The sequence below is a fragment of the Hyaena hyaena genome, unplaced genomic scaffold (genome assembly GCF_003009895.1).
Source record: "Hyaena hyaena isolate Hyena2069 unplaced genomic scaffold, ASM300989v1 scaffold_806, whole genome shotgun sequence".
NCBI classification, from domain to species: Eukaryota; Metazoa; Chordata; class Mammalia; order Carnivora; family Hyaenidae; genus Hyaena; species Hyaena hyaena.
The window spans coordinates 377,902-390,253 of record NW_024081440.1 but is presented as its reverse complement, the minus strand read 5'-3'; the positions used below and the strand labels follow the sequence as shown (position 1 = coordinate 390,253).

At 35.3% G+C, this 12,352-nt stretch overlaps 1 protein-coding gene across 1 annotated transcript in view; it reads right to left on the bottom strand.

Annotated features, from left to right (window-relative positions):
• Window positions 1-12,352, bottom strand: part of TRPC1 (transient receptor potential cation channel subfamily C member 1) — a 73,383-nt gene that overhangs the window by 58,575 nt on the left and 2,456 nt on the right. Inside the window, exon 2 of the mRNA XM_039219320.1 lies at window positions 4,690-4,844. Within this exon, the coding sequence (XP_039075251.1) occupies window positions 4,690-4,844 (155 nt within the window). The remainder of the gene's footprint in view (window positions 1-4,689; window positions 4,845-12,352) is intronic.

Here is a 12,352-nt window from a genome sequence, read left to right as displayed (position 1 = left end):
ACTATCAATATAGCAAAATTACTATCAATACAGAGCAGTCTGAAGCCATATAATGTAAGGAGAAACCTGTTAATATTTTCAGATTACATACAGCAAAGTAAAACAATTACATTCTCAATGATTCTCATTTATGATGGTAAAGTTAAATTATATTCAGATACACTATTTTGTGAAGAACAAAAAAAGATTCATGTTAAATCTTTCAATGCTTAAAAGGATAAGCTTCAGGAATAAAACTATTTGTGTAAAAAAGTCATGTAAAAAATAAGTTACCATTAACTTATTCTGCACAAATGGTATTTACTTGATAAATTAAAGGAAGTTCTCAATGGGAAAAGTTTTAAATTATTTTTAAAATATCGGTAGGACAAAATGTCCTCATTAGTTGTTTCCCAATTTCTCACAAATATTTGACCATCCTTCCCTTATTACAATGTATTCAGTACGTATACTTATTATGTATTAATGAAGTTGCTTGCTATATTCCTTCTCATCTCAGAATACGTCTTTTCAACAATTCCCATACTCTTTCCTCTAAGCTCAAAGAAGCTTCTTATTTCCTTTCCACAGCTGGAAAGTTACTTAATCTTTTTGTATGTTGGTTTCCTCCTCTACAATACGAAAAGAATAACAGTACCTATCTCATAGAGTTTGGTATTCTATTTAGTGTTCTTCTGTCTTCTATAGGAACTTGGTCCTCTGCTTACAGAAATAACAGTCCTAGCTTCCATCTCCCAAAAAATGAAATACTTCCTCACTCTTTGCTAACTTGATTTGATCCTGTCTTTCTTTTACTTCTTCCTCTCACTTTGTCAAACTTCTCAAATTCATGCATATCATTTTCTCTAACTCTACTGATGCCAGTTTCAAAGTCCAATGGCCTTTTCTACTCCCTCAGTTTCTTTGATTTCTAAGCAACACATTAAAACTCTTTGGTGTTCACAATGCTGCACTATCCCAAACTCCTTTAATGGAACCCTTTCCTTCTACTGCCTTCTATTAGTGTAGATGTTCCCTGAGAAAGGATCAGCACGAGCTGTTTGCCCTCTCCTCTGTAATTTCATCCTTTCATGACGCAGGTGACCATCCCATGTCCATGACTGCTCTCTCTCTCCAGCCTGACCTCTTCCTAGAGATGTAATCTTCATCTGTAACTGTGTATTGAAGACTGCCTGAAATCCTCCAAATAAGACTAAAACCAGAATTCACATTTCTCTGCCCCAAGCCTGACTTAACTTCCTTTCTTTCATCCTTCTCCCAACCACCTATGTTTAACATTTCCAAATCATCCTGGACTCCTTTTTAAATTCTCTTTTCCACATTTAAATAGTAAGTTCTATCAATTCTTCCTTTATAACATCTTTCACATCTGCCATTTTTTTCTCCTATTCTTATAGCTACTATTCTAGTTCAGGCTTTAACCTCTTCATATCTGGATTACTGTAAAAACTGTTCACCCAAGCTATGGCCTTCCCCACTTTCCATTTTTTAATCTATACTGAACACAGCCACTAGGGTGGTTTTCCTAAAATACTACTGGACAGATCACATCTCTTCTCAAAAATCATTTAATGACCCCACTATCTATAAACCCAAATTCCTTAGCCTGGCATTCAGACCCTTTTCATTAGTTTTTATTTTTCCAGATATTTCCCACTACCATCCAGCCCAAATATTTTCCTCAGAAGGCTAAATTATCCATTGTCTCAAAAATATACACTGCATGTGCCTTTGTTTACGTCCTTCTCCACATCTCCTATTCCAGAGCTATCTATATATTTTTGAGAGTAGTTTCAATAGTAGGTAAAAGCATGGACTCTGGAGCCAGAACCTGGGTTCAAATTCCAGGTCTGCCATTTTTGTACTGTCTTTGGGCAAGTTACTTAATCTTTTTGTATGTTGGTTTCCTCCTCTATAATACAGAAATAATAATAGCACCTATCTCATAGGGCTGTGGTGAGGATAAAGGAAGTGAATATATTTAAGGTTCGTGGCACACAATGGCACTACATAAATACTGGTAATTATTAATGTTTGAAGGTTGAGCTTAACTGACACTCTTCCATGAAACCTTGATAGCAGATACACAATGATTTTCTTTTTTCTATGTTTCCAAAACATATGTTGTAAAGCACAAAAGTTTAAGCATAAAACATGGTTTTTCAATAGAGACATTATTGACATTTGGGGTCAGATAATTTTTTGTTGTGGAGGCTGTCTTGTTCACTGCAGGATGTTTAGCAGCCTTTCTACCCTCCACCTATTGCATGTCAGTAGTGGTCCATCCACCAGTTGCGAAACCAAAAATGCCTCCAGGTATTATCGAATGTCCTCTGGGGAGCAAAATTGTCCATGTGAGAGCCACTAGCATAACATAAGACAAAATACATGAAAGGACTTTTAACCTCAAAATAATACACAAGAGTCAAGTATTATTACCACTCAGTACTTATCAAATACACTTCTGCATTTTTTAATTGACTGGAAATTCAAATGCACAGTTGACCATTGAAAAACACAGGGGTTAGGTAGAGATGCACATCCCCCACATAATCAAAAACCTGCATATAACTTTTGACTCCCTCAAAATTCAACTACTAATAGCATGGACCAGTCTTGCCAATAGCATAGTCAATTAATATATATTTTGCATGTGATATATATTATATACTGTATTCTAACAATAAAGTAAGCTAGAAAAAAGAATGAAATTAAGAAAATCATAAGGTAGGGGAAATACATTTACAGCACTACACTGTAAAAAATCTACATATAAGTGGACCCATGCGGTTCAAATTTGTATTGTTCAAGGGTCAACTATACTTTCATTGTCCAATTAGTTTTAATATCCTTTAGTACAGAACTCATCATGTTTTACTTATTCATTTCCACAATCACACCCAACCAAAGGCCTTGGATATCTGTTGATTGATAGGTAAGACAGAGACAACCTGAGACAGAACACAGTGAACTGGAAAGAGCATGGGATTTGCAGTCAGATGATCAGATTCAAATCTCGGCTTTCCCCTCACTTACTTTAGAACTTTGGGCAATTCATTAAAGTCTATGAGCCTCAGTTTTCTGATCTATAAAATGTAACAGCAATATACACTGGCTATGATGTTCAAATGTGATCAGAAGCCATGTATACTGAATTATTATATACATAGGATCATGTACATAAAAAGATAAAAATGATTATTATACTGTAATACTTCTTTTATCCAGAATCATTTAGGTTTTTCTTTATAACTATTTTCTAGGTAACTGAAGCTTATGCCTTTAAGTGTTTCACTTTGAAATTTAAACTATTTTGATGGAAATTTTGTTTTCAAAAGTACTATATTCTTCTTTCTACTAAAATAACAGATACTGAATATAATTTAACTTTTCCTCACTTATTCTGTGCCATTGTTATAAACATTGATTACCATCCTAACATACAACTTCTTCAGAGATTATTACATATGCAATGCTCTTGACCTCTTTATTAAAGAGTCATAGGTACTGTGCCCCATTTTGTTTCACTGCAGCCCTCATGACCCTTCTGTTGCCTCTCTAATTCTCCATGGATTAGAAGACTAAGTATTAGAAGTTTGTTAAAGTTGAAGGAGAGCTCCAGTACCCCACTGATTAATTTTTTCATAAATGGAAAAATTCATGGCATCTACTGCTCAGAGATGTTCTTCATTACTTTCTGGCAGTTCTTGGTGGTGTTCTAGATAACTGAAATTGCTAGGAAGGCAATTTCTTTTTCTACTCTAAATATGCACGTATAGATAAAGTACCATATACTGTAATGCATACACACACACACACACACACACACAATAAAAATGCACACAGAATTAATATATTTTTAAAATTTTCTGTGAGTGCTTCCTAATGCCACTAAAATAAAAAGCCTCATTAATTTGAATCTACAATAGAGCAAACAATCATGCTATTTGAAAGAAAAAAAAAGTGCAAGAATTCATGTGTTCCCATCATAAGCAAACCCAAAAGAAAAGGAAAATAATAATATTATATTTCCTTCAGAATCTCTTGACTGGATTCTTTCAAGACTTATATGAAAGCCTGCTTTTCTACCTGAACTGATATGAAGACAAACAGAAAGGTCTAGATTTTCCAGTTAAAAAAATCTGTTCACCTTTTGTTATAAGCAAACACTAAACTTCAGACAAAAAGGAAAAATTAATAAAATTTAACAGGATAAAATTAAAGTCAAATTAAAAATTGCATTGTGAATCAGAAGCATTTTGTTCTTCTGTTTGTAAATTACATGGGCCACAGAAAAATCTGTTTCCCTGACACTTCCAGAACATTTGTACTATTTTTAGATATATAATATAAATAGTAATAAGTAATAAAAACAAAGCCATCTTTAATATGTCATGATAATTTACCTCTGTCAGATGTTATAAAACATAAGGGAGGAAAAAGTAAAAATTGGGAGACAAAAAATAAGTCAAGTCAGAATACACCTTCATAAAAAGGCCTTTTTGAGGTATGTTTTTAAAACTTTTAGTGGCTCAAGACCAAATAAAGGATGAAAGAAAGAAAAAAACAAAACAAAACAAAAGAAGGATGAAAGGGGCGGGGGGGAGTAAAAGGAAACTAGAAAGAAAGAAAACATGGCATATCTAACAGTACTTAGAAGCTACTGGATAGAATTATCTAGCCTTGTACCTGACAACCGTAGTCCAAAAGAAGCTGCAGTATATCCAAGTTTTCGTTTTCAATAGTTATGGTAACAGCATTTCTCCCAAGCACATCTACGCAATTTATGTTCAAGTCACCTGAACTGTTTTCCTCCAAAATCTTTTTAACCATATAATAGTCACCTAAATAACAATATACAAACATAATTTAATATCCAAGACATATTAGATAAGAATGACTGTAAAAACTTAGCCTGTTGATTTAAAAAAATTTTTTAAACCTAAACTAATTTTGTATATGGAAATATGCAAAGAAAATGGGAACATTTCCTTGCTGAAAAACTTATATCCTGATAAAATAGTATGTACATCAGCTGCAAACATAAAGAGAAAAATTTTAAGTGTGCAGTATGAAATAAAGATTGTTAAGTTCAACATTCATAATTGATTGATTACAAGTAAGGAGAGAAACTTTTAGATTTTTAAATAACACAGAATATCCAAAAGTACAGACTGGAAGCTAGAAAAATAAGACAAAAGAAGCTTAAAGGACTTAAGTTTCACATCTCAAATACACATTTACTAGCACAAAACAATGGTTAAAAATAAGATCTACTAACAGGGGAAAACTTGGAAAAGCAGTGTGAATGTATACATGCTAGTAGGTATGCATAGTAAGAGGAAAGGATACCAGAAATTCCTTTCCTCTTCTCTTCTCCTCACTCTCCACCCCCCCCCCCACACACACACCTTATCACCTGTTTACATGACTAGGGAATGTTCAATTGATAAATAAATAATAATTAATGCCGGTAAAAGCTGAAGTCAGAATATTTCAAAGTGAAATTTGACCTCTCTGTACCATGCAGATTATTTTCTGCCTAACTCCAGCCCACATCAAAACAGCTGACCCAACAGGGAAAACGAGATTATTTATGGAGGTAATCATTTTCACCAAGGGCCCATTCTATTTATCTGTTGACCAACTAGTGCAGTAATATAATAAGGTGGACTAAACAAAAATAGAAGTGCTAATTAAATAAAGTAAGGTGGGTTTTGTTTATTTAACTTTTGAGACATATGAGGAATAAACCATTTTTAGTTACTTGCAAATATAGTTGTTCCTTAAAAGTGTACAAAAAATAAACAGGAAAAGATCAGAGAGGTAACCACAAGGAAAAAAGAAATGAGTAATTTTATGATACAAAAAGAAAAAAATCCTAAAACTGAAATGAGTGAATAAGAAATAAAAGTAACAGATTTTTGTTAAAACTTTTAATAAATTTGCTATTTTTAGTCAGTGACTTTAAAGTTCCCACACATTTTGGAAGAAGTTGAATGGTAGTTTTTCAATGGCATATTTCCTTAGATTCCTCAATAAGAAAACTAGTCACTAAAAGAAATATTTTTCTCATGCACTACTAGTATTTAGATACTAATGTTCCATGGCAAAAACTTCTCAAAAACTTCACAAAATGAAGCTCTTAGTCACAAGTTGAATAGTGAATATACAGATAGACCAGTAAAAATTTCGGTTACTGGAAAATAACGGTAAAACCTTATTTAAGGTGAATTTATTTCAATAGCTTAGTGGTAGGAAAATGCTACCCATAAAAACTCTGTATTTTCGTTAGTTTCATGAGGTGTCTAGGTGAGGATTAATTTTTTATTTATCCTGCTAGGGACTCATTAGGCTTGCTGAATCTAAGGACTTCTGCCCTTCATTAATTCTGCAATATTTTCAGCAATTATCTCTTCAAATATTGCTCTGTCTCCATATTACTCTTTTTTCTATTGGAACTTCTATTAAGCATTATGTTGGAGTGGCATATGGGTGGCTCAGTTGGTTAAGCATCAACTTCAGCTCAGGTCATGATCTCATGGTTCACTGGACAGTGCAAGAGACTGCTTCGGATCCTTGGTCTCCCTCTCTCTCTGACCCTCCCCTCATCACGAACGTGCTCTCTCCCTCTCTCTCCAAAATAAACATTATAAAAGAAACACATTATGTCGGATCATCTCATTCCAATTTGTGTCTCTGAAAATTTATTATTTTTCCTTTCTTGCTCTATCCCCTGCATTCTTGATACTTTCTCCAAATCGCAGTTATTATTCCTTATTCAATTACTTTTGCTGATTAAACCATTCATTTTTTTAATGACTATTTGTTTTCTTTAAGTTTTACTGGGTTACTTTCCAAATCTTTTGTCTTACTTCCTTATGTTTTCATTTCCTTAAGATGTTAGTCATTTTAAACATACTTATTTTATGGTTTTTATGTGATAATTATCAGAAGGTCTTCGGGATTTAATCCTATTTGTTGTGTCTACTGACTCTCAATAATGGGGTGACTGTCTTCTGAATTTTTAAATTGGGCATTGCAACTCATCTTCATGTAGCTTAACTGTGGGAATCCTGGCAACCTAGTTTGAAAGCTTGTCACATCAATGTTTTTTAAGTTTGCTTCTTCCAGATAACTCAGGTTTTGCTACCCTATCAAGCCTTTTCATATTTCTCTCTCAGTTTAGGTTTTCATGGACCAAGTAGGTAATATTAAACTCCAAGCCAATAAAAGACAGGACTATGTCTGCAAATTCTTACTTAGAAGCTTCTCTGTAGTCTCCCAGTGCTGGTGGATGGGTTCTTTTATTCATCTACCCCTTTGCTACAGGTATAGTGCTTTAAGGACACTCTTCTGTTTTTCAGTCTTGTCCTCATTTTTGGATTCTGAGTGTTTCCCTTAATTTCTTGAAAGCTGGGCTATTCATTTAAATGGAGGTCTGTTATATTTTAGCTAGCATTTCTAGGTGATTTGAAGCAGAGCGTTTTCAGATTATCTAGTCAGCCTTTTGACAGAGACAGAAAAGTATAAAGAATTAAATACAATTCTTCCCAGCAAATAGACAGGAACAACTGCTACATGTTTTAAAACTTTAGATTGCTGTTTAAAGAGTAATTGTACTGAAAAATGTCAGATACTCTAGCTTTAAGGTTTCAAAGACAATTTTCATTACAGTCAGGGGGCTATATAAGAAAAAAGAAACTTAAAAGTTGAAACCAAATAATTTCATCCCTAAAGATAATAAAATATTCCACCCTGAGACAGCTGACACATTCATGCAAATGAAAATGACATGCTAGAGACACAGAACCTTTAGGAAACTAAGGTTTCTAAGTATTCCACCTAAGTTTACATTTGCAAGCCATTTAAAACAATGTGCTATATTGTTGAAACAAGAACAGTCCTAACATTTAGGATGAGTGTATATGTAGAAAGAGGTTAGTAAATTTAAAATACATAGCAAGGGGGCGCCTGGGTGGCTTAGTCGGTTAAGCGTCCGACTTTCACTTAGGTCATGATCTCGCGGTTCGTCGGTTCAAGCCCCGCGTCAGGCTCTATGCTGACAGCCAGCTCAGAGCCTGGAGCCTGTTTCAGTCTGTGACTCCCTCTCTCTCTGACCCTCCCCTGCTCACGCTGTCTCTCTCTCTCTCTCTCTCCTAGCAATAAATAAAAACATTAAAAAAAAAATACATAGCAAGAGGCTAGTTATAAAGGACTGTAATTTAAATGCTTTTTCTATCAGACAAATATATACTTTTCATTTTATATTAAAGTTGCTTTTAATAATTACATGCATTTTTTATCTTTTATAATATATAAAAGAAAATGCAACATTATCTATTTACTTTTTGGCTAGATGGTTCTTTTTTCAATAAAGGAAGAATCACTTTTCAATCGATTCCACCCATATACCAATTCAATAGCCAGCCTACTCAGCCTCCTCTCCAAAATAGTTCCCATACTCATCCACTTGCATTCATGCATACTGCTACTCCAGTCCAAACCACTATCATCTCTTCCCTGAACTCTACAAGACTCTTTACTGATAAAGCTGCTTACACTTCTAATACAAGGGTCAATATGCTTTTTCTATAAAGGGCCATAGAGTAAATATTTTAGGCTCTATGGGCAAATACTCAAGTCTGCCTTACTGTGGAAAAGTGATTATAAACTATATGTACACAGATGACCTCCAATGTGTTCCAATAAAACTTTATGAACATTAAAGTTCAAATTTCATATAATTTTCAGGTTATAAAATATTCTTCTTCTTTTGATTCATTCCAAATCATTTGAAATGTAAACTGTAAAAACTATTTTTAGCTTTCAGGCCTTACAAAAACAGGTGGTGAGGATTTAGCCTGTGGGCCAGTTTGCCCACCCTGCTCTAGCCCATGTTCTACCCCCACTCCTTTAATCCACCGTCCACCCAGCAGCCAGAGTTGATCTTTTTAAAATTCATATCATTCAATTAAAAAATCTTGAGGATTATTATAATTTTCCATCACAACTAAAACACATGCCAGAATCTTTATTGTGGCTTACTAAGCTCTATGGGACCTGAGCTTTGCAACTATTCTCAATTAACCTTGTGCAACTCTCTTTTTAGTCATTATGATCTTTCTAATGTTTTCCAAAATGCAGGCTGCAACCCACCATAGTCATAAAAGCAATGTAGTGAGTCCTAAAGAGCAATTAAAAAAATTAAATACTATTAGGGCGCCTGGGTGTCTCAGTCAGTTAAGCATCCAACTTCAGCTCAGGTCCCAATCTCCTGATTTGCCAGCCTGAGCCCCACATGGGGCTCTTCGCTCTCAGCATGGAGCCTGCTTTTGATCTTCTGTCTCCCTCACTCCCTGCCCCTCCCCGACTTATACTCTGTCTTTCCCTGTTTCTCAAAAATGAATAAACGTTAAAAAGAAAGAAAGAGGGGCGCCTGGGTGGCTTAGTCGGTTAAGCGTCCGACTTTCGCTTAGGTCATGATCTCACGGTTCGTAGGTTTGAGCCCCGCGTTTGGCTCTGTGCTGACTGCCAGCTCAGAGCCTGGAGCCTATTTCAGAGCCTGTATCTCCCTCTCTCTCTCTGACCCTCCCCTGCTTACGCGGTCTCTCTCTCCCCTAGAAATAGATAAAAATATTAAAATATATATATATATATAAATGTTAACTCTATAACAAACTTCAAATTAGCTCGAACCAGATTCTAAAAAAAAAAAAAAGTACACACAAGACTTCTACAGTGGAGATGACTTAAAAATGTAGTGTTCCCCAGGAGTACCTGGGTGGCTCAGTCAGTTAAGCATCTGACTTCTGCTCAAGTCATGATCTCAGGGTTTGTGAGCTTGAGCCACAAGTCAGGCTCTGTGCTGACAGTGCAGAGTCTGCTTGGGATTCTCTCTCCCTCAGTCTGCTCCTCTTCTGCTCAGGTGCACGCGCGCTCTCTCAAAATTAATAAACTTTTTTAAAAAAATGTAGTTTTGGGGCGCCTGGGTGGCTCAGTCGGTTAAGGGTCCGACTTTGGCTCAGGTCACTATCTCACGGTTAGTGGGTTAGGGCCCTGCATCAGGCTCTGTGCTGACAGAAGCCTGTTTCAGATTCTGTACATCCCTCTCTCTCTCTGACCCTCACCTGCTCACGCTGTCTCTCTTTCGCTGTCTCAGAAATAAAAACATGAAAAAAAATTTTTTTAATGTAGTTTTACCCAAATGTGCAAAACCCAGTATTTATCATAGACCCCCCCAAATGTGTTGTAATATTGTTATAAATGAAATCTTCAAAATTAAAGATACTCAGAAATATGGTATGTTTGAATATTTTTAGAAAAGAAAATTATTACTATAATTTCTTAGCCATTTATGACTGTTAATGAAGACTATTAATGATAATGAATATCATCTGGCAAAAATGATTCACTCTGCTGTAGGAAAAAATTATACTTACAGCACATGTGATATACTTTTTATAGGAATTGATAAATTAAAAATTATTAACAGTATATTCTTGAATCTATTAGAAAAACAGTAAGAAGCAAAGTTTACTTTGTAATTACAGTCTGGTACATGACTTTCCAGACCCAATTCACAATGATGTTGCAAGCTGAATAAAACTTTAGTTTATATCCTTTTTCAGTTTATAGAAAACTTTAGTTTACATCAAATAGCGAAAAAAAAAGTCCCACTAAGTATATTAAGGTGTTATTAATGCAGCAGCTTAGTATTACTTCTCCCAAAAATATCATCCATCTTAAAAGCATGCTTAGCCCAAACATATGCAAAGTTCATGTAGGAATTCAGTCATCAAGGCACCCTCCCACACAATGCCGCAAATCATATTACAAAGGTGACCCAAGACTTTAGATTGAGGCCAAGGACAGTTCTCTCCATCCCTCCTGTGTTCCCATGCTGAAATTTCAAGAAAGACATCCTGACTCATTAATTGCACATAGAATTTCCTTAAAAGAAAGGTCCCTCATGGGAAGCTGGCAGGGACTGAATCCAGACTAAGTCTTTTCATCACTTCATTTTTCTGCACAAGAACTGATCATCAGCAAATTAAAGGATTAATATAGGTTGAGCTCATGAATGCATGCTAAAAGCTACCATCCACTCCACATGAGTTAAAAGACCCTAATCAAATTAACCCTTTCTCCAGCCAGCAGGCCTGAGTAAACCACAGGCTCCCACAAATAAAAGTGGCCCATTACCACACTAACTCTCAATGAGAGGGTAAAGAGACAGGTGACGAGAATCTTGCTTAATATTTCAAAAAATACCCAGCCCTCGTTTCACTTATCTTTTACCTTTGAGTTGTAGCATTCTATCTCTATAAAGAAAATGAGTGTGCTTGCTGAGAATTTTACTAGGGACAAGAGGTGGAGTGAAAACAGACTTGATGTCACTTGTACAAGAACTTTGACTTTCTTCTAAATTTTACAAAAAGAACCAATGATATATGATTCTGACCTACTTCCAAGATAAGTAACAGCCACTACTAAGTACCTGCAGATCAGAATTTGCCTGTTATCTATTGAGCTCATTTGCATAAAAGCTACACAAACTACAAAATCAAACAAAATCTTTTTTTTTCCTACTTTTTTTCTTTGCTCCTTAATCTGTACACACCTTTCAAAAAGCCACCCATCCACTAACATACACATGACCACTTCATCTTTTAGGAATTCTCCCTAAGTGGAACATACTATAAACATTTTTTAAATGCAGAGTAGGACTGCTGAATGAAAAGGAAGATTAATATACATGTTCTAGAGTGGATTTGTTCTAGTGCTATTAAAACTTTTTACTTTTTTTTTTTTTTTAATGTTTTATTTCTTTCTGAGAGAGAGAGAGAGAGACAGTTTGAGCAGGGGAGGGTCAGAACGAGAGGGAGACATAAAATCAGAAACAGGCCCCAGGCTCCGAGCTAGTTGTCAACACAGAGCCCGATGTGGGGCTCAAACCCACGAACCGTGAGATCATGACCTGAGCCAAAGTCGGACGCTTAGCCGACTGAGCCACCCAGGCGCCCCAGCTTTTTACTTTTATTGGATAAATTGAAGCCACAGAAACAAGGTTTATAAAACATTCGTAGAGAGCAATTTAGTCTCCAACTAATAAGCCCAAATTTAGATGTCTTTTCTAACAAGTTATTTTCATTGATTCAGCTGCAACTAGATTGATGTAACAGTGGCTAAGCGTGCAGGCTCAATATAGATCTCAATTCTACCACTTCCTAGGTAATGTAACCTTGGGCAAAGTATTTTTAAAATTTTGCTAAGCCTCATTTTCCTCATTTGTAAACTAAGTATAATAACAGATTTGCTCATGGAGTTGTCAGGATAAAATGAAATCACC